Raw genomic sequence first — 24147 nt, 5'->3', positions numbered from 1 at the left:
GGTCACAGCGATCACCAGGCCGCGGTGACCACAGCGCTCAAAGGCCATGACGCTCGCACCAAGTCCCACCACCGAATGCCGAGACAGGCCTAACTCGGCGGCTTCTTTATCCGATGGACAAGACTGCTCACCTACCCCTGCTCTCTGGGTGGAGAACCACCCGCACTGTCTGGCTCAATGCACCAAGGAAGACGGTGCCCCAGGAAACAGGGCAACCCTATCCCTAGATGGGCCCCATTTCCCCCACTAAGATACACACATTCCCACGGTGCGTAGGGATTAGAGGAGCAGGTTGTTGAGTCGCTGGGGGTGCTGCCTTCCCAGCTGCAGTCCTCAGCGCTCACCCCTCGAACCCGTGTAGGATGTGCAAATGGGGCCCTGAGGAGCAAAGTCGGTGATTCCTATCCATCCCTCCACCTGCCCCAGAGAGAATGTAAAACCCTAAAACCCCCATCTGGAAAGACAAGCACTCTAATATTATTAATTCCAACATTTATTGCACACTGACTATTTTCGGGGCATTCCGTTAGATCCTGGGGATCTAGAGATGGTGTGGACACCGCACCCACGGAGTTCCCAATCTAGTGGGGGAGTATGGGTGGATACACACAGTGTGCGTGCATGTGTGTGTGTGCGTGCGTGTGTGGGATGGGGGGCATCCTTATTTCTTCCTGTGTCAGAGGCTGATTCCCTCACAAAGAAATAATGAGTGCTTAAGTGCCGCCAGGTCAGACAGTGTGCCCTACGCTGGGCAGGAACTATAGTATCCCCATCCCATTAGCAGATTACACAGCCCCTCCTCAGGCAGAGTCTCATTTGGTTTCTTTTAGGCCCAGGAATGAAAGCCATTATAGATCTTCCATCTTCCTAAAATGGAAAAGCTCTAAAACAAGATTATCACTTACTGTGAGTCAGTCACTGGAAAGCCTGACGTAGGTAACCCTTCTTCGTGATCACAGGGATAGAAGAATTCCCTCTGGCCTTAGCGCTCTTGAACCTAACCCCCCTCCCAGCACTGCCTGTTCCCACACTGTCCCCAGTGGGGTAGTGTCCCACCACCCTTAGTGGGAGAGACAGAGGGAGCGGTTAAGACCCCAGCTCCACTTCAATCCTGGCTTCACCGTTGCTGGCTCCAAGCCTGGGAGCAAGTGACTTAACTGCCTCGAGTGTCCTCTGTTCCACAAAACACTAGAACATGAACACGACTCAGCCAAGTCCTTTGCCACTTTATAACAAAGGCAGCTTTTCCTCAAATTTCCAATAACAGGTTTCTCATTTCTGTCTCGGACCTCATTGGAATGACCTTCACCAGCCACATTTCTAACCAACAATAATACGTGATTATTTATGTGTTCTCTAAGAAGGAAGTCCTCTCTCCAGCTCCCTTTTCTTTTTGAGCTCTCACCAGAATCACAAGAAAATCCCTTCACAAGAAAATATCTGCAAGCCATATGTCTGATATGGGGTTAATATCCAAAATAGACAAGGAACTCATACAGCTCAATAGCAAACAATAATGATAATAACACTAATCTAATTAAAAATGAGAAGACCTAAATAGACATTTTTTTTCCAAAAAAAAATTATGCAAATGGCCAACAGGTATGTGAAGGGATATTCAACTAATCATCAGGGTAATGGAAATCAAAACCACAATGAGGTATCACCTCACCTGTGTTAGGATGGTTATTCTCAAAAAGAGGGGCCCCTTGTGCACTCCTGGTGGTACGGTAAGTTGGTACAACCAGTATGGGAACAGTATGGGGGTTTCTCAAAAAATTAAAAATAGAATTCCCATAGGATCCAGCAATCCCACTTCTGGAAATATATCCAAAAGAAGTGAAATTCATGATCTTGAAGAGATATCTGCACCCCCATGTTCACTGCAACATTATTCATAATAGCCAAGCCCTGGAAGCCATCTGAGTGTCCATCAATGGATAAATGGATAAAGAAAATGTGGTGACTATACATACAATGGGATATTATTCAGCATTAAAAAAAAAAGGGAAATCCTGCCATTTGCAATAACATGGATGGATCTTAGAGCATTCTACTAAGGTAATGAAATACGTCAGAGAAAGGCAAATACTGTGCCATCTCACTTGTATGGGGATTTTTATTTAAATGAACTGACAGAAATACTGAGTGATGGTTGCCAGGAGAGAAATGAAGAGATGTTGGTGAGAGGGTACAAATTTCCAGTTACAAGATGAGTTAGTTCCTGGGGATCTAATGTACAGCACGGTGACTGCAGTTAACAATGTATTGTATACTTGGAGGTTGCTAAGAAATTAGATCTTTGGGGATCCCTGGGTGGTGCAGCGGTTTAGCCCCTGCCTTTGGCCCAGGGCGCGATCCTGGAGACCCAGGATCGAATCCCACATCAGGCTCCCGGTGCATGGAGCCTGCTTCTCCCTCTGCCTGTGTCTCTGCCTCTCTCTCTCTCTCTCTCTCTCTGTGACTATCATAAATAAAAATCAAAAAAAAAAAAGAATAAATATATTTTTAAAAAATTAGATCTTTAAAAAAGTAATTATGTGAGGTGATGAATGTGTTAAGGAGCCTTGTTGTGGCAATCATTTTGCAATAGAAACATACATCAAATCATCATGTGGCCCACCTTAACCTTTCACGATGTTATATATCAATGACAGCTCAGCAAAGCTGGAAAAAAAAAAAAAGCTTTTGCATCACACAACTTTTCCAGTCACCACCCCATCACCAGTTCCAAACCTGCTTCCACATTTTCAGGCTTTGTCACAGCAGCATTCCACTTCTTGGTGCCCATTCCCATCTTAGTCTGTGCAGGCTCTGTAAAACGGACTGGGTGGCTTAAACATAGGGAATTGCTTCTCACAGTTCTGGGCCTGGAAGTCTGAGGTCAACGTGCCGGCAGGTCAGGCCCTGGGCGAGGCCCTCTTCCTGGTGACAAACAGCCACCTTCCCGGTATTCTTACGTGGCACAGAGCAAGCTCCCTCCGTCTCTTCTTTTCCGGGCACTAATTCCATCATGAGGGCTTCATCCCCAATCCCCTCTCTCCCCAAAGCACCAGCTCCAAATATCATCTCACTGGGGATTGTGGTCTCAGCGTATGAATTTGGGGAGGCCACGAGCATGTGGTCTATGACAGAAGGCATAATTGTCCTCATTTTGTGAATGAGAAAAAGCCTTAGTTTAAGTCACTAAAGATCACCTAACCTAAAACTGGTTCCTGATAATATGTGCCAAATCACAGTGAAACGCCACTCACCCGGGCTTGCAAAGGTGGGGACCAAGATGACAGAAAAATTACCGTGAAGTATTCACAGAAAAGTGTAATTCCATAAAACCTCCAGCACAGAAACAGAAAACTTTTAAAGGAAAATTCTTAGAGACAAAATTAACAAATATATAACTTTCATTTGTAATTAGCCATATCCTTAGCATAAAAAAATTCTGAAATCTTTAAAAATTAACAAATATATAACTTTCATTTGTAATTAGCCATATCCTTAGCATAAAAAAATATTCTGAAATCTTTAAATTATCTTGTTCTCTGATATAGATTTCTGCAACCCGCTATGTGATACAGATTTCCCTAGCAAACTTGTTCAGAAAGAACATAAAGAATAATTTTGACCCCACCAGTTTTATTTAGACCACATTGTGACTTTGCCCATCTGAATTAATGAAGCTTGTACTCGTTTACTATTGCTGCTGTACCAAAGGGCCACACATTAGCAGCTTCAACAACACAGATTTGTTATCTTATGCTTCTGGAGGGCAATAGTTCACAGTGGGTCTCATTAGACTAACTTCAAAGCGTCATCAGGGCTGTACTCCCTCTGGAGACTCTAAGGAAAGATCTTTTCCACATTCTAGAGGCTCTTCTCATTTTCTTTTAAGGTCAGCTGATCGGCAACCTTAATTCCATGTGCAAACTTAATTTCCTCTTGCTATTAAAATTAACTCATTCCCATGTTTTGAAGACTGAGACCTAGATGGACTTCTTTGAGGGGTCATCATTCTGCCCATGACGAGGCTCTTCCTATATGCCAGATGCCAGGGAGCAGAGACACTGGGTGCTGAATGTCATGGCAATAATATATATTGTCCAATGACCATGATCAATCATGCCAGTGATCCTCACTTTCAAAAAGGACACTTCCCAGATGGAGGGAGGCAGTTCTTGGCACCACACCAGGATGTACAAAATAAATTGGATGTGCCAAATGTGAGCACTAAGACAAAAGGACAAGAGGTCCAGGAAGGCACCAATATTCAAACAATAGATTTTTCTCATACGGATAACCATAGAGAGAAAACTTCTTAAAGGTGAGTACAACATGTAAAAAGACCGATTAGCCCATAGGATATAACTGGACTCATGTCAAACCTCAAATAATTTCACTTAACGTATTTCACTAAATGCAAATAATGATTACATGAAACACTAAGAAAGAGGAAAATTTTGCCAATTGCACTCTAGCAAGCCACAGGTGTGGGCACAAATTATTTCGGCAATGTTAAAATGTGAAAAAAAAAATCATCTTCATATTGATGTAATAGGTTACTATGCATGCTTAATTACCACACATATGTAGTTAAATCTGGGGAAGCGGAGAAAGAGGATATACACAAGAATATGGCAGGGTCCCCATCATTAAAACCCTCAACATGAGGTTAGAGAGAAGGATTTTACACATAAGACAATTAGAAAGCATATAAAACTATATTTTAAAAGTAATAACTGTGGAGTGCTGGAGTTGACTCATACTGGCCCTAATGAGATAAGTGTTGAAATTTTCAGGAGTTTTGCAAGCCATTGATAGCTGGAAATTGGCCATCGTGGGAGTATTTACACTATAGAAATTAACAAATACTATAAATCAGGGCTCTTTTTCTTTCTGAAAAGCCAGTTTACCAGCACACCACTAACTAAATTTCAAAAGTAAGTAGCAAGATATATCACAGGAGCTATTAAATAAAATGATTGATTATAGGAGTCAACATATAGAAGTATGCCTTACACAGTTTCATCCAGAAATTCATCTTCCATATGCAGTATTTGACCAAAGGGGCTCATATACCCGTTAGACCATTTCCTATCCTCAACAAAAAGAACATGAGGACCCTAGCAAACACATTGACATTTTCGGCAGCATTTCAATCAAGAGATTTTATGCAAGATATCTCTTTACATTGCCACAAATGGAAAGGTTCAACTCACCTACCAATCTGGAAAAACTGATTACATCATTTTATGCTCAACAAAATCAAATGAGACTTAGGTGAATGAGCACAGTTTTATTACTAAAGATGAAGAGCCTAATCGAGAGGTGCTTTGCATTTCAGAGGTCACTAAATCTGTAATTTGCAGAGTTTGATAGTGTTCAAGGAGAGCCCACATCAAGCCTCCAGTGCCACGGCAGGCTTCTAGCAATGACAACCAGATAAAATGTTTCTGCAACTCACTTATCAAGTCCTTGCATTGGGAAAGCAAGTTAAATAAATAGTGTGGTACCGATATTGTGGTTTGACTGCCATTGTGTCAACAATTCACAAGCAATGGAGCTCCACCTCCTGACCCAAATGCCTTTCCCCCTGCCCATCAACAGGATCTGTAAAAATCCACAGAACTTCAGCTCTATGAGGAAACTCATCACACTCAAGCCAAACCAACCAAGACTAAGATTTTGAATCTCAGCAAGATTCATAGCAAAGAGGTCAATACAATCTAAATGGGAACAACCTCTCCAAATAAAATAACTGAAAATTAAAAAAATAATTAATTCATTCATTCATTAAAAACCTGAAAGCAGCACCAGTAACCAGAAAAATAAAGAAAGAAAAAAAAACTATGCGGCTTCCCATCACTGAAAACCACATGTCTGTCATTTAAGCCTGAGAAAACTTAAGGAATACGTGACTAGACACCTTAACTCTTAACAGGTGCAATGATTTTCCTGCAGTTATTTAAGGCAAATAAATCTATATCAAATACTCCAGCCCAAAGTAAATTTGATGAGATTAAAAAAGGATGAGATTTGGGGCTAGAAGGCTTGAGGTCAAATTCTAATGCCACCCCTTACAAGATGCATGACCCTGGTGAATTCAATTTTCTCTTTGCAATTATCACCACGAAGCCAAGCGCTGTGACTGCTTCCTGAAGTGGATGATCTAAGTGTGCTGGTCTGGAAATGTATTTACCTGGAGCTACGGGATTATAGAAATGACCACATGAGGTCTAGTCAACTCTCTCATTTTATATTCAGGACACTGAGGTTATAAAAGTAGGCATAGCTCTTCAGTAAACTCAGATCAAAGGACTCACACAGAAGATGCCCGAATGCCACAGGAATCCCCATAGAATTGCACTTGTCCCTTTCCGAGGGCCCTTGTCTCCCTACCTTGCACCAGAACTTCCTTCATCATGTTTGACCACTCCCTCTAGATTCGTACAGGCTGCACCGTGGTGCCGTGTCTACAGTAAGCACCCCGCCAATAGTCGTCGAATGAATGAATAAATCAGTTATTGGAAACAAAATATATGGGTCTAATTCTTTGAAAGATATCCTAAAAAAAAAAAAAAAAAAAAATCCGTGTGTAAGGATCCTCACCTCTCCTTTGCTGCAGGATAATAACCGAAAGTAGTTTATGCCAAAAGAGGTTCAAAAGCATGCTTTACATATTTCGGCTTCTTTAAAATTCAGAAAGCTCAGTGTGGATGATCATGCTGACAATGTTAGTTTTGTTGTTTTGTTTTTGTCAAATAAATGTTTTTGCAGCGTGCTACAAAACTGCATTGAAAGAAAAATTCCTAGGGAGGAAGGGAAAAAAACAAAAACCTTTTGAGGAAACTTGAAGAAAGGCCGACACAGAAGAGTAATTGACATAAGGGGCAATTATTTTCCAGCCCTTTACAAGAAAATTCTTTGCCAACTAAAATTAGACCATGAGTCTCTGCCGCCTGCCACTTTATAGAGGGTGATTGAGCTAATATTATATAAATGATTTTATATTACATTCTTCATTCTTTTTATTTGTATCCAAACCTGCCAGATCTCAGCAATTATGCTAAATATTGATTTACAATTTCTCTCAGCTTATTCCAACGATGCAGACAGATGAAAACCATAATACTATTTTATTTATAGCCTTAATATGATGGTTTGAAGTGACGAGTAAAAACAAAACTAGTCTCCAACTGTGCCAACTGCTGGCGGGATAGTTTTGCAATGTTCACAGATGAGGCAATAGGAAAACAGCCTATGGGAAGTCAGTAGGCCTGGGACTCTCCGAGGGTGGACAGGTCCCAAAAGAAGAGGCTCTTCCTCTTCTCTGGACACTTCAAAATTTCAATTCTCTGAACAGAAAAAAAAAATTGTGGCCCCCCCTCTTAAAGAAATATTCATTAATAGAAAAATAGTATGTAAACCAAGGGAGATAAGGGGGGCTATTTGGAGAAAAGGTGGCAGGAGGGAAAGTTCTAGAAACCAATAATTTTCATCACCAGTATTTATGGATCCCTTAACGTTTTTGTAGTGCACACAGAAAACACTCTATGCACTATAGATTTTAATTCTCAAAACACCCAACAAACGTACTATCATCCACCGTCTTCACAGAAGCGTAAACTAAGGTACGGAGTGCTTGGATAAGTGGCTCACAACCAGCCAAAGGCAGATCCGCAGTTCAAAACCAGGGACTGTTCTGTTCTAACCTCTAAGCTGAACTGTGTCCTACAAGGCACACTCAACAGTCCCGAAGAGCTGGGCCTAGAGAAGAGAAAGCATACGGGGATCAGAAGTGAACGGTTGACCTGTGAGCGTGGCTCAGCAGGGAGGATCATCTCAAATGATGAGTGAAAGTACAGGGAGGACAGTTTGGCTTAATAAAAGGCAAAACTAAAAAAAATTAAATTAAATTAAAAAATAAAAGGCAAAACTGTCTACAAGTCAAAGGAGTGATGTGGGAGGTGGCAAGCCCCAAGAGCCTGGGACTGGTCGGTTTTGTAACAACAGTGGAGGGTTTTAAGCAGAGAAACAGCAGGACTCAGATTATCCTACCACCAGAATGTTCCTGCTGTATCTCGAGGAGGCAGAGGAGGGTGGTTGAGAGTTTCACGTCTCAAGTCGAGTTTCCTGAGCTTGAATCCGAACTATTTAACTATCTCAGCTACTATCTGAACTATCTCCAGGAGATTAGCAACAAGGGCCAAGGTACTTAAATTCCCTGGGCCTTGTATCTTCCTCTGAACATGGGAATAAAAAGAATAGTGCTCCTTTAGAAAGTCACTTGGAGCATCCCAGGAGTCAATACTAAAAAATTAGCCAATTACCTACCACATAGTAAATGCTTGATGAATTTGGAGGTTACCATTGAGTCGAGGTACTTTAAGAATTAGATGCGAAAAGACTGAAGGATGTGTTAACTAACCTATCATTTCAAAATGCATCCATCTGTAAAACCATCCCGTTGCACACCTTACACTTACACCATGTTATTTGTCAAGTACATCTTAACAAAGCTGGAAAAATCAGAAAAAGCAAACAAACCAAAATCAGAAAAAGCAAACAAACCAAAAAGACTTAAGCAGCATATGCTTTGCCCAAAGATCAAAATGAGCACACAATAGCTGCCTCTCACTGAGTCTCTAATATGTGCCAATATTCCTGCAAGGGCGGTATTTACTAGCCCCGATTTTTGAAAGAGGAAAAGTGAGACCCAGAGAAATTAACTTTCCTAAGCCTGCATAAGGCACAGCTGAGATTCAAACCTATGTCTCTCTGACCCCAAACCCATTCCTCTTTCTACCACCGCGTGCTTTCCTCATATTCTTTTTTAAATGAAACAGTGATTTTCTTTGTGGAATGCCTTTTTTGTTTGCATGTGGAAGAACACAAAAAAGTAAGGTGATTTTCACACAGCTCCAATCTCCCAGAGACTCCAAGCCCTTGTTTGTGCCCCCTTTGAAATTCTCTATCCTTCTGTTGAGCTCCCCTGCTGCCTGAAATAGGACTTTGGGATCTGGTTCTTGCCCCATGCCCCTCCATTTGCCCCTGAAACTTCAGGCTTTCCTTTTTTTGTTTTTTGGGGGTTTTTTTGGTGTTTTTTGATTCTGTGGGCCAATCTCCTCACGAGCGGAACCTCAATACTCCTCTACATAGACTGCAGCCTCAGGTCAGCCTCACTCACTCCCTAAGCCCACTTGCCATTCTGGAAGATTCCAGCCTAGGCCAAAGCTCTAAGTCTCAAGTTTGACTGAGAGGAAAGAAAAATTTATAGGAAAGAAGAATTTAACAGTGATAACCTTATGTAAATCCCTATGAATTATGGTGAAACTATCATTTGCTGGTAGTTTGAGAGATTCCAAAGTACTGATTTCAAGAGGAAGAAATATTCAGACTCGCTTTTAAAAGATGAACAGTAATAAATCTGAAATTAATTTCACTTAGTATAAAAGGCAAAGATCTCCCATTAAAAAAAAAAAATAAAAGAACCAAAAAACCAAAATCAAAGCCAAAAACCCTAGTATGTACATTTAGTTGTTGTACCTGAGGTTCCAAAAATGAGCAAGAGACAGTAAGTGGAACCTAAGAGCAGCACCAAATTTGAGGTATCGACTTCTCAGGCCAGGCCAGCTTTCACTTGGTTTTATGGCATCCTTGCCTGCTCCTAAGAGTCAGCTAAACAGACAAGTGACGTTGTCTCCTCTCACTTACTCGAAGTCATAGGGCTACGATTGCCCAAGCAATGACAACTACAACGATAATACAGGTTTCCCCGCTAACCAAAAGCAGACTGTTCTATGAAATCTTTCATGAACCAAAATGCCATAAGGAAGCAATTACCATTGATTTACAAAACATCAATTACCATTGATGAAAACATTTCTGCATATTCCCAGACCCAAGAAATAACCCCCCTTAAGCTTTTCTGATACCTTAGGACGCATCTTGCTAACAAATGAGCAAAATAAACCAATCTAAAGCACAGGTCCAAGCACAGTTCAAAGCCGTGGTGGCTGATCTGCTGGGTGTAGCTCCCAGAGGAAGAGCTTGGCGCAGCCACTCTTGCGGCTCAGCATCTGCGGGGCCTCCCTAAAGGCTCTGCAAACACACGGCTCCAGGCTGGTCTTGCTTTTCTCCTTGTTTTATAAAAGCAAAAATCTTCAGACTTCTTTCCACTGGCAAAACCAGGTCTTAGTAAAATAGGTCCTTAGTAAAAGCAAAGTGGCTTAATGCAAACTTGTGATAATCGGGGGATGCGAGTACTATGTACTCACAGAGTACTTGTTACCCTCTTTAAATGTTTCCTGATATTTTATGCATCTCTGTGTATCTTTTATGCATGCATGCATCCAAAACTCTTTCCCAAAACTGATCTCTCCAGAGTGCCTTGTCCAATTAACCCAACTCTACATCTAGCTCAGGACTTGGGTGTGCAAGTTCTCCTACAGAAATTCAGGCTTATTCACGTACATTAGTACTGACCTCAGTGTTACCAGGCACTGAGTTAGCAGGTTTAACACTTACTATGTGGCAGGCAGGCCCTGTGCTAAATGTTTTAGAGGATTGCATTTAGTGCCCATAACAACAACCTACACAACAGACATATTTTGCACATGGATGAAAAAAAAAAAAAAAACAGAATCAGAGAGATTATATAGAATTCGTGGAGGGCCTCACACCAGCTGTGTGGCAAATCTGAACTCAAACCATCTAAGCCTAAAGCTAGGCACCTAACCACTGGAGCACTGTGCTGTAGGGCACTGAGGGGTGGTACCAGAAGCTATTCTCGAATGCTTCCTTCTCCCTTGTCTGTCTCCTGCTGCCGCTGTGAAGGTCAACACACTCTTTCTCACACTCCCTTGCAGGTAGGCATGCCCATGGATCCAGTTCTGGCCAATGAGATATCGAAGGAAAGTGCTGGAATGTTCTTGATCTAAAAATCTTCTGAGCCATCTTTTTCCTTCCTGTTTTGGATGCTTTCATAAAAAAAGATTTATAATGACTAGATCTAGTGTAATCACCTGGCTACCATTAAGGAAACGACCAAGAAAATTGTACAGGCAAGGACCCAAGTCCTGATATTACAAAAAAAAAAAAAAAAAAAAAAATAGAATCGCCTACCACCAGACTACTTGTGAAATAAGTAATAAATGTTGTTATGAAAAAATAAATAAATAAATGTTGTTATGGTTTAAGGCACTATTCACTTGGTTTTTTGTTACCTGCCATATTCAACTGATAAGATACTGTATTCTTAACTGATAAAATTACCCTGCTGCCCTTGCAGAGCAAAACTCAGTGATGTTCAATGACTTCTGAAAACTTTAAAAAGAAAAACTGTTTAGGTTTTCTTCAAGAACTCAGATGAATTACTGGAACACAGTAAGTGCTTAATATGATAGCTTAGTAACCAGTACTCCACACTCAGTACTGAGTACTCCACACTCAGTAAATATTAATTGAATGAATGAACAAATATGCTCTTGAAACTGATCATAAATGATCAATAACATACGAGACCTATGTCAGTAATTATGGAGCAAGTGCAGGGCACAGTCCTGATGTACTTGGAGGACCAAAATACGTAGAGAGGTATAAAATGTTTGTAGTTACAAGAGAAATATGAAGACAACTGGAGTGCTATGAGGGAATTGCCTTCTTAGTATGATTTTAAAAACAGTACTGTCTTAGAAACAGCCTTTCAAACAATATAGCTTTGCCAGCAGAGCTTTAAAAGTAGGATAATACATGGGAAAATGGAGAAAAAAGAAAATGACCAAAAATCGATGCTCATCAATGGAAGGATTTCAAGTAATCCTTATTTTTTTTTCTTTTCTTTTTTGCTCAAAGCAGAAATTTTTCAAAATACAGATAAGGAAGAAAATTAAAAAACAACTTGGATCCCTAGTACCCAGAGATCTGAGATCCCAAGTCTATTAATCTAATTTACAGCAGATTATTTTTATTTGAATCTAAACAACAGAAACAATGTTATTATAAATATCTTGGAGCAAGCTATGAAGAGAAACAGCTTCTTAATATGAGAGCCACATAATATTCACAAATATAAAATATTACAATCCATGGCATATAGAGAATGTCAGATTAACTGCTACTATAAAACACTATGATTCAATTCAATTTAAAATCCTTAGTTTTTAATGCTGTTTCATAACTACTATGTGCAATTTATATTGTCTGTTTAGTTCCCTGCTGTTTTTTCCCTTGTTTCAATATTTTGCCCTAAGAATTTTCATTAATTTATAAACGTTTATTACTATTACACGAAAATAATAACAGTCACAGAAAAATGGATCACCAGCTTAAAATGTTCAATTTTCTATCCCATCCAGTGTAAGATGCTGAGAGGGAGGGAGTAATTTGATTACGAATCAGACTAAAAAGAAAAGTTCAATCCTTATCAGTAGAAACCGTTGACTTATTATCTTAATTACTTCTCCTCACTAGTGCTTTAATCATATTTTCTGTTTGCTTTGAGTTTTATCTTCCTTTTCAACTTTTGGCTTCCAATCTCCACTCTTCATGAGCCTCATATTGTTAAATCATTTCTTTTCAATAACTACATTTCTCACAGAGGCCATCTTTAGCTTTTGCAGGACCAAGTAATAAAGAGCCTCAGCAGGGACAAACAGGTTGTATTAGTGTGGTGGGGCTGCCATAATGAAGTATCACAGAATAGGGGGTGGGGGGCAGGTGGGGCTTAAACAACAGAAATGTATTGTCTCATGGTTCTGGAGACTAGAAGTCCAAGATCAAGGTGTCAACAGAGTTGGCCTCTTCTGAAAGCCACGAGGGAAAGATCTGTTCCAGGCTTTTCTCTTTAGCTTGCAGATGGCCATCTTTTCCCTCTATCACATGGTCTTTCTGTGCATGTGCTGTGTCTGAAGCTCCTCTTCTTACAAGGACATCAGTCATCTTAGATTAATGACCCCACTGACCTCCATGAACCATAATTACCTCTTTAAGACCATATCTCAAAATACAGTCACAGCTGAGGCGCTGGGAGTTAGCACTTAAACGTAGGAATTCGGGTGGAGGTACAATTCAGCCCAAAGCACAAGCATAGCCCAAAAGATGACCAACTGAAATATATAACATAGATTTAGATATGAACAAAAAAAAGCCACGCTTTGATTCCGATTATCTGTGTTGGCAAACAGAAAAGGATCATTGACGATCCATCCAAAAGGGGAACAGATAACTGCTGGATCCCACTACATCCGTGTAGGTGGTTTGGATGGATGTGGAGAGGATAATGAAGCTCTGAGAACCCCCAGAGCACTGGGCGGAAGAAATTTCACTTCACAGCGATCTGCCCATAGACCAAAAAAAGAGATGGCCATACGTAAAAGACCAGGAGACAAGAAGAGTGAAGGGCAGAGGGGAACCCTCAAGAGAATGGAAAGTTATTAAGGAAGCCCGACCCATACATCTACACTTTGAAATGTTCTTCATTTTTAAAGTATGTGTCTTGAGGCTCACCATAAAAACCAATGCTTTGATAACAACTCTCAAAAAGCTTCTAATCCTAATATTGACAGAATTTCAGTAAGGCATGATTTTTCAGCCACATCTACTAAACTTGTAACATCTTTTCCTCTTTTCTCCGGAAAGACATTAATCCAGAAAGGCAAGCTCTCAGGTAAATTACTTTAATCCAAATATATTTTCGGATATAACAATCTGCAGCAATGAACACGTCAGTGAAAGACGTGTTCCCTACTTGGAACTTCTGGAAGATAGAGAGTTATTTAGAGCTTCTATTTAGTTTAAAAAAAAAAAAAAAAGCCCAAATAGCTTAGAAACCAGAGGTATACTGGAATCCTATCTAACATTTGGGTTAACATTTTCAGTCAGCATAAGATGCAAATATATGGTCAAAAATATCCTTAAAAATCATGAGCTTAACCCACAAAGTACAATACTCATGGTTGTGTATATGCCGCACTACTCAGTAATTCTTTGTATGCATAAATTTCAGAACCATAGAGGTAGGCCAAAGCAAGGTACTAAGACAAAAATCAAAATGCAGTGTTTATACACTCAAATAAGTCGCCTTTGAGGGCACTGCCCAAGTCTTACTCAATGCAATCAGGAACACTAGTTGATCACCCAAACCAAAAATTAATTTAATGAGGCAACTATATATAAATACATTTACTTTTAGTAGCTAATTTTAACCGAAAGCATAAATATCTGTCAGTTCACAATATTTATTTTAGTTTGTAGTGCCAAGGGTTTTACTTTGACTATGGCTCCATTGATTGTCCTCTTTGCTTATCCTTTTGAAAAATATAAATCATATTCAGAATAAATTATTTGGGATTTCAAGTTTAGGGAAAGGTGATAAAGATACTTACAGATCAATATAAATATTGAATCCTAGATTTTATTTTAATTTTTTTACAAATTTTACCCCCACCTAATTTAACCATTTATTTTAAACCCATGGACATTTATAAAATTATTCCAAAGCCTACACTATTTTCAACTATTTGTGAGGGAAACTGAGTAAGTCATTGGCAGGAAAGATCTAATAATTCAATCTGCATACTACTTCTCTTGGTCTGTAGCAAAATTATTAATTAAAGTCAAAAAGATGATTTCAGTACTATCTTCCAGAATCTAAAATTTTCATTGAAAATTGGTATCTCTGGAAACTTTAAGTCTTGAAAATACATAAACACCTAGGCCCAGATTATTTGAGCCCGATTTGAATTTTAAAAATTGGGTCACAGAAGTTCCATTTTCTCATCTCCCCGAAAAACTTTTTGTAGTTATTAATAATCAAAATAAGTTGGGGAAGGCTCCGCGGTCCCCAGTTGGAAATGTCTTCAGTAGAAATTACGAGAAAGGAAATGGGATGCTTCAGTAGACTGCACCTGACAGTACCCTGTTCTCTACACCAGAAGTGTTCATACTGGGATACGTGCATTTCTTGGATACCTAGAGACTTACAACCCGGGCAAGAATAGCTTCTATTCCCCGGACAAGGGGAATTAATTTCTATACCCTATAGTTTCTTCTGTGCTCTCCTAACAAAAAAAAATGCACCTCCAAGTCATATCGATCCCCGCTCCTTTCCCTTTTATATTCATCTTTCTATTTTTACAAAAGAAAGGCATACCTCCCACCACCCGGTGCCTGATTAGGGTGCATTGAACTTAGAAAAATATCTGAAAAATAAAGGGACAATTTGAAGTTTTGCAGGGTTGTTAATACAACTCAACTTTCTTGAGTGGGCAACTAATATGATTGCAAGTAATGCCCAATCCTTTGCTTTCAACACAATTGAAGGACCACATTTGAAAGATCACTGGAAACATTTTTTTGTCGATAGATCGCTATGTGATTTTGGCATATAATTCTGAAGGTATTCAAAGAAGTGAGTGAGGTTGTATCAGCAAATCCCCGTCCAATCCCATCTGTGTACGTGAACAGGTTTGTTAAGCCAAGGGATAAGGGAAGACATCCCATCTATAACAAAAAGAGCAGACTCCATAACAGATGATCAGAGAAGAAGTCAAGATAAAGGGACATTTTCAATTCACTCGTTTAACCAGAAATGACTTATTCTTGAAGTTAACTTGTTAATATGCAATGGGGGGGGGGGGTGAATAGAAACTACCCAATTTGAATTCAAATATTTAATGACGTCAAGTCTGATTTTCAGTGTGACAAAGATAATTCCGGTGGTGGGAGTGAGGAGTAAGCAACGAATGGACTGGAATGTCACTACAACCATATGAAGCACTACGCTTCGCTAGGAAGCCAGAGACACCACAATAAATCTAGTTAACATTCATCACCACACGTAGTTCCAGATTCTGTGTGAGTGCGTATAAGACCTTTATAAGATCTACTCTTTAAGCAACTTCCAATTTAAAAAAAAAAATCAACAGTATTATTAGCTCTAGCCACCACACTGTGCATTACATCACCATGACTTATTTATCAACTGCAAGCTGGTACCTTTTGCCTCCCCTCACTCACTTCACCACCACCTCCCCCGACCCTGGCCCCTGTCTCTGGCAGCCAACAATATGTTCTGTTCTCTGTATCTATTAGTTCATTTGTTGTTGTTGTTGTTGTTGTTTTAGATTCCACATATGGGTGAAATCATATAGTATCTGTGTTGATCATTTAGCGGTAGGTACAAATATTAAATTATTATGTTGGACACCTGAAACTAATATTATATGTTAATTATATCATAATCTTTAAAAACTCCGTGTTGGACCAAACAAACAAATAAAAGGGTGAAGGGTAACAGGCACTCCAGTTGTAAATGGCATGGTGGGTTTATGATTTTTTGTCACTTTTGGATATATATAAATTAACAATTCTAAAAATTAACAATTCTACTCATAGCAGTTTTCACCTTGCCATTGATGAAGAAGAACTGAGTTACCAGGGAGTACTAGGGATGTGCTGATTCTTTCTAACCCACACTCCAGTATATAGACAGTCCCCAGCGTACAAGGGTTTGGCTTGTGATTTTTTTTCACTTTATGAGGGTACGAAAGCAATATGCACCCAAGAGAAAACCATTTTGAATTCTGGATTCTGATCCTGTCCCAGGCTAGTGATATGTGGTATGATACCCTCTGGTGATGCTGAGCCTGGTAGCTCCCCGTCTGCCATACAGTCCCCAGGATGAACAACTGATACCCCCGAGCCATTCCGTATGTAGCCAGATACCCATTCTGGTTTTCCCTCTCGGTACAGCGTTCGGTGGATTACATGAGCTATTTGCCACTTTATGATACGACAGGCTCTGTGGGAGATGATTTTGCCCGAATATACGAGCTAATGTAATGTAAGCGCTCTGAGCACGTTTAAGGAGGCAAGGCCAAGCTACGATGTGCAATAGGTTAAGTGTGTTAAATGCGTTCTGGCCTTGGGTTTGCTGGATCGTAACCCTGTCGTAAGTCGAGGTAGATCTGTGCCCTGTCACTACACAAACCCTCGTTCACATTAAAAAGATATACATTAGTAAGCCTACATTAAAAAAAAAAAAAAAAGAAAGACAGAAAGCGTGCCTAAACCTTGGAACAATCTTTCCAAACACACATCTTCTGCATTTTTATCTCGTCGTAAGCCACACGGCTCCCCATTCTTCCAATTCCTCAAAGCAAATTCACAGACGAGTGTGACTATCTCTACTGAGAGCCACGCTTATCTTTCACGCAGGGAGTCAACTTCCCATGGATCCAGGGACGATCCTTTGAAGGAGTCAGAAGAGCCGTATCATCTTATCCTCATGCATGCATGACCGAGGGGTGTACAACTCCACCTCGGGGACCAGCGCGCGACCCACAAGAACCCACAGACGTGCATGCACACAAATAGCAACCCGCAGTGAGATGTAGCAAACCAGAGGGACGATCAGCCGAAATTTTCCACTCTAAAACAATTCCATTAGAGAGGGCAGTGCCAGCAGCGGTATTTTATAGTTGACTTCCCCCAAATTACAATGCAGCTCAGATTCAAAGACTTTATTATAATCTTTGGCAGAAGTTTTTAAGACCATTTTTATTTACTCCAAACTCTCTCCGAACGAAGTCAGCACAGGCCCTTTGCAAATTTTACATCAAGTGTTTCATGCTGTAATTAAGTGAGCGGCGCAGCTCAGAGGAAGCACCAAGGGAAAGCATCGGGCCGTCGCTTATTGATTGGTGGAATTTTAGGGATTTGGACTTTCCGTTTCATTGTACGACTACACTTCATTACCATTTATCCTTAAAATGTAATAAGTACAAACCGCTTCAGCAATGATGGAAAAGCTCTCTCAGCTTTAATGAAACCTTTTATTTGCTACTGAAACTTTTATTATTTCCAAATGGTGGCATAGGCAAGAAAAATAATCACTACTTATGTTGACAAAAGAACTTGAGCAATTTGAATAATTTTGTTCTTGGGTGAATTCTAAGGCATTTAGAGCTGTTGTTTTTTGTGTTTATTGTTCTCATTTAGTCCCGATGAACTAAAAACAAAACAAAAAAAATGTACACATGAACACACTCTTACAAAATAATTTTCTGGTGATATATCAAAATACTAGATAGTTAGGAATCACTGGTCAGATGTTGATATGATCTAGGTAAGAATTTCTATATATCTGGGCTGGGGTGGGGGTGACTGGGTGACGGGCACTGAGGGGGGCACTTGATGGGATGAGCACTGGGTGTTATGCTATATGTTGGCAAATTGAACTCCAATAAAAAAAATTAATAAATAAATAATTAAATTAAATTTTTTTAAAAAAGAAATTTCTATATATCTAGGGCTCCAATACACCTCAGCCATCAGCCATGAGAGGCAATGCAGAGGAATTGCTCAGTGCACAGGCTCTGAAACTGGACCGCCTGGTTTTGCTTTCCAGCCCTGACACTCCCCTTACTTAGAAATTTCCAGACCTCAGTTTCCTTCCCGGTGAGAATGAGGGGGAACTAGAATGTGCCTCATGAAATGGGTGGGGAAACTCAATGAGCAACTTCATGTAAAACATTAGTCTAAAGCCTGGCGCATGGTAAACACTTGTTCGGCTCATGGTAACAAATGTTCAGCTCTAAAACCGCTTCCCTACGTGAAAACATCCACCTCTAGACTGGATGCGGTGTCAGAAAATACCGTCCATTCAACAAACACTTACTGAGCTTTACTTTATGCAGAACATTGTCCCTAGGTAAAGGGGGCACAAAGATTAGTAAGACATGGGGCCTCCTCTCCAGGAGCTTACAATTTCAGCGCAACATTAGTGCTGCCACCTTAGTATCCTTCTTTTTTTTTTTTTTAGTATCCTTCTTTTTTAATTTTTTTTTCCTTAGTATCTTTCTTGAAGAGTATCATGAAGCATACTCTTGCAAATTGAACACCAATAAAAAATAAATTTATTATAAAAAAAAAAAGCATACTCTTTCCCTAGGTCATCAATGTTCCTTTTTTTTTTTTTTTTTTTTTGCATGTGCTTGGAACTAATGGAGCTTTGGAAAAATTTCACTCCAGTTTCTGAAATCTTAATCATGCACAATTTAATAAGCAGCTACAGGTTTTCCCACATTTTAAAATGGATGATTAAATGGTCTAATAAGATTCTAACTTAGCCAAAAACTTGAAAAACATAGGAAGACAACCATGACTGACGCATTCATTTTCCCGAATGTGGACACGCTGCAAAAACAGCAGCTGCAGGGAAATAGTGTCATTCACAACCCACACGACCCAGGGCTAACTAAAACTGCACAGGAGTTGGGCATCAAAGCAGCAAAGCGCCCAAGCCAAAGTCAATTTGGGATAAGATGAGAGGAAGCTTGTTGAGTCAGAGCTACATTGCTTTCCAGAAAAAAAAAAAAAAAAGAAAAGAAGTTGCAGAATGGACTTGCAACATGGCACCTTGCACACCTTTCGTTTTTCAAACATTTTGCTTATGTCACTACACTCAGAGAGAACTCATTAAAAAATAAAATCTTTAAGTTCGACCGTCAATCCCCAAACCCAGCGACTAATGTGGTATTTTTCAGACGTCACAGACTCCAAATGATCTTAAATATGTTGTCCTCGGCTAAATTCGCCGCTCTTGAAAATGTGCAATAAATCCAATTAAAAAGGAAAACATTTTCAAATTAGTTGCAAGATCAACTAGGATATTATCTGCTTACTAGATGTATCATAATAAAAAAAAAACATCTAATAAGCATCACATTGTTTAATTCGGGAGGAAATTGGATAGTCTCCGTTCCAACGAAAGGACCAAGGCCTTTTTCTTTTTTTTTAATTTTTATTATTTTTTTTTTAACAGCATCCAATAATGACTGTGTTAACTTCCTAGAAGAGATTGTTTAATTGCCAAATACATCTTCTGGGGAGTCACCGTGCCCAGAGCAGCCGGAGGCCGCGTGTAAACACAGGAGGCCCCAATTCCTTCCTCCTTCCTCCCCAGCATCCTACTGGGGGGAGGGGGGACACGCTGGTAAAGATCCCCGCGACCCTGACCTGAGGGCACCCGTCACAGCAGAGAGCTCCCGGGCATCCAATCGACTCACACCTCGTTTCTATGCAAAAGGCCCCGGAAGACTTCGCCCTCCGCCCCAGTCTGCAAAGGGACGCGCACTGGGGGCGACCCCACTTGTGCATCGCCCCGCCAACGCCCCGCCTCGGGCACCGGCACGCCCGGCTCCGCGGCCTGGATGTCGGTCCTTCCAGCGGGGAGACGTCAGGAGGCGACCGCAGCCGGGGGAGGGAGCGCGGAGGTAGGAGCCCGGGCTGGCTCCCGCGCCCCGCTGCGCCCCGCTGCGCCCCGCTGCGCCCCCCGCCCCCGCCCGCGCGCTCCCCGGGCCCCCCGCGCCCCCTTCTCCGCCGCGGAGGCACTTACCCGGCGGGGGGAGGGTGGCTCATTTTCGCAGGATCCCTGCGGGCCCCGCGGCGGGCGCAGGTGCAGGCGCAGGTGCAGGCGCAGGTGCAGGTGCAGGTGCGCGGCCGGAGCGCGCTGGGGCGGCGGGGGTCGGAGCCGGCCCCGGGACCCCGGGCCCCCCGCCGGGACCCGCCGCTGCCCGGGGAGGGAGGCGCCCAGGGAAGGCGAGGCCCAAGCGCGGCGGCCGGCGCCGAGGCCGCTCCCTCCAGCCCCCCTGGGCCCTGACGTGGGAGGAGACGCGCGGCCCGCTGGTTGCCCCGGGCGCGGGTTCCCAGGCACCTGTCAGCTGAAAACACCACGCGCGCGCACACGGGCATGCACACACATGCACACGCGCACACACAGATACACATGCATGCGCACACGTGCGTGCACAAACACACACGTGCAGACACATGCATACATGCGCACACGCATGCACACGCGCACACACACACGCGCACACACATGCACACGCGCACACACACACGCACACACACATGCACACGCGCACACACGCGCAGACACATGCACACATGCGCGCACACATGCACACACGCGCACACATGCACACACGCGCACACAGATACACATGCATGCGCACACGTGCGTGCACAAACACACACGTGCAGACACATGCATACATGCGCACACGCATGCACACGCGCACATACATGCACACACGCACGCACACACATGCGCACATGCGCAGACACATGCACACACATGCCCGCACGCACACATGAGCGCACACACACCTTCCCTGGGGAAGGAAGGGCCGGCGCGGCTGGGGCAGGGTAAGAGGATCCAGAGCTGCTCCGCTGCCAGGCGCAGTTTGCAGATACAGAACGGCCCCGGAGGGCAAGGTCAAGGGAAAGAGACCCGTCTTTCTCTATCTTTTGGGGTTCGATTTGTATTCTGGTCTGGAGGCCTGGCCACCGGGTCATTTCCTCGGGGGAAAGTCTCCACCCTTGACCCCACAGAGGGCCCCAGCCCCCGCAGGCAGCGCCCAGAGCCCTGAGGTTCCCAGGGCTGGGGGCTGCGGTCTCTCAGCGACTGCAAGGCTCGAGCTCGTGTTTAAATCCAAACCGTGTTTTTTGTTGTTGTTGTTTTGTTTTTTTAGCCAAGTTCCCCCTGACTACTGAGTCAGCCACGAAGAACATAGAAGACAACAACACACTTGTGTTCATTGTGGATGTCAAGGCCAATCAGCACCAGACCAAAGAGGCTGTGGAGAAGCTCTGGGACGTTGTGGCCAACGTCTACACCTCGGTCAGGCCTGATGGAGAGAAGAAAGCATATGTTCCACTGACTCCTGACTATGATGCTTAGGATGTTGCCAACAAACTTGGGATCATCTAAACTGAGTCCAGCTGGCTATAAATCCAAATATAAATATTTTCACCATAAAAAAAAATGCATCCAGCCTGTGGAAGGCAGGGCTTAGGTGCAGCAGCCTGGATTCACATGAGAGGGCCTCGGTGTGGAGGAAGCTTAAGGCACTGGACCTAGATGACCTACCCCCAGTCCTGTTTTGCTTTGTCAGGCTCTTTGTTGCTTGACCTATCTCTGGCCTCAGGTTCGCCCTGTGCACATGGCAGGTTGGACACGGCCGTGGTGGCTGAGCCCTCCACGGATCTCCAGCCTGGCTCCGACACTGACAGGTGGGGTGGGCTTTGCTCACTGGTGCATTCCGCTTTCCCACCATCATACAGACCCACTGGGCATGTCAGAGTCCACTTTCCTTCACATGATGCTCAGGTTCCCTCATCACTGGACCCCTGAATCCTTCATGAGCCCCACTGTGACCGTTTTCTCCATGTGTGCTACCCTAAACTCTAGCAAAACCGAATCTCTCACTATCCCATGGACGGGAACACACTTCTTTCCTTGAACACTTGACTGTTCGTCTTTCAACACGTAGCTTGCACACCACCTCCCCTGGTGTCCCCAGGTGTGTTGATGACTTCCACCTCTGCGGCCCGCTCTCCCTGGACTTACGGGTGGGTGGCTGTCTTTCCTACTTGAACGGGAGCTCCTCTATTTCATGTGGTACGTGGATTTTATTTCTCTGTCTTCTCAGAAGCAAAGAGCCATTCCACAAACATTTGATGTATAAGTGAAGGAAACAGCCTCTTAAAATCTCTTCAAAAACCAGGATTCAAATCCAAGTCTGATCCTAAAGCCCCCATGTATTTTTTTTTTAACAGTGACAACATTCCTTCCCCCATGATTCCTGAGAGTTGTCGCAAGAGTCCTATTTCCTCCACTATCAGAGTTTTCTGACCTGAAAGATCAGAGCTATCCCAGCAGGGGGAAAATAGAGTTCTAGTTCAATAGCTTAGATCCTGAGACTGAGGACTCAAGGCTGCTTTGAGGACCAAGGCTAGAGCTAGAGAAAAGAAGAGGTTGTCAAAGAAAAGACATGTGCGATGTGAAAGTGGCATCTGATGCTTCAACAAGGAAGATCTAGAGATCTCTAATCACCGTGCAGCCACAAATGGGACTCGAGCCAGTTGGGCCCCACAGATGTCTACTCCCACCGCCTGTGGCCCCCATTTGATGACGTCCTGAAAGCTCCCTGCTACTACATTTCACCTGGATAAAAATTGGCCAGGAGGGAGGGGGTGCTAGAGAAAGACATTAAAATTTGCCCAAGTGCCGCTAACCCCTACGGATGCTGTAAATAATATAATCTTATACAGGTACTAGTTGTTACATATTAATTCACTTGTGCAAATAGAAAATGGAATCCGCTCACTGGTGGAATGAGAAAGGAAATTAAAATATACTATGTAGATACTCAGGATTCTGTAGAAAAGAATCCCTGGCACTCAGCAGACAGCAAGGTACCCTTGGCAGCATGTATTAATTCATAAATGGGGTTTGAGTTCTCCACCCCTGTGAGCTGCACAATTTCACATCCCTGATGAAAACTGCAAGGAAGCTACTAATTTTCACTTCAGAAAATGCTCACTGTGAAAATGTATTGGGAATTTAGCCAGAAAGAATTTTTATGTTAATTTCTAGTGTGGAGATAGGGAAAGGGAAAAAAAAGGAAAGAAAAAAAAAACACCCTAAATTAAACTGTTCCAGAGACCAAATAGTCACTGGAGTCATTTTCATTTTCTCGCAGGAAAACAAGTCCCCAGATGTTCCCAGTAGTACCGTGAGTTTATAAAAAAGATTTTTGTTTTGTAGAAAGACCTATGGAGTTGGGGCTTGGGGCCAGGAGACAAGTGGATCTCCACTTTGGTTTAGCAGGAGCTGGGCTTAGGAATCACAGATTTAAACTCCCAGTGACCGTCTCCTGGGTAAGGGCTGGGAAATCTATGGCCCAAGGGCCAAGTCCAGCCCCCTGCCTGTTTCTGTACAGACCACAAGCTACCAAGAGCTACTGCATTTGCCAATGATTTGAAAAAAATGAAAAGAATAATAATATTATATGATACATGAACATTGCACAAAATTCACATTTCCATATCCTTAAATAAAGTCTTCTTGGAACACAGCCACATCCGTTTATGAGTCATCTATGACCACTTTGGTGCCACGAAGACAGGACTGAGTGGCTACAGCAGTGAACTCATGGCCCACAAAACTGAAAGTATTTACTATCTGGCCCATTACAGCAAAAGTATGCTGACTCCCGGCCTATATTATTACTGCAACCAGAAAGATAATTTACCTTCATGGACTTTGAGAGCAGATACCACATCTTTCACCATTTTATCCCG

At 42.3% G+C, this 24147-nt stretch overlaps 1 protein-coding gene across 1 annotated transcript in view; it reads right to left on the bottom strand.

The window, feature by feature from the left end:
- Nucleotides 1-20723, bottom strand: part of ERICH3 (glutamate rich 3) — a 98838-nt gene extending 78115 nt beyond the window's left edge. Inside the window, exon 1 of the mRNA XM_072751316.1 lies at nucleotides 20393-20723. Within this exon, the coding sequence (XP_072607417.1) occupies nucleotides 20393-20415 (23 nt within the window). The 5' untranslated portion in view covers nucleotides 20416-20723. The remainder of the gene's footprint in view (nucleotides 1-20392) is intronic.
- Between the last annotated feature and the right edge of the window lie 3424 nt (nucleotides 20724-24147).

The sequence above is a fragment of the Vulpes vulpes genome, chromosome 3, assembly GCF_048418805.1.
Source record: "Vulpes vulpes isolate BD-2025 chromosome 3, VulVul3, whole genome shotgun sequence".
Taxonomy (NCBI): domain Eukaryota; kingdom Metazoa; phylum Chordata; class Mammalia; order Carnivora; family Canidae; genus Vulpes; species Vulpes vulpes.
This window is presented reverse-complemented; position numbering and strand designations above follow the sequence as displayed.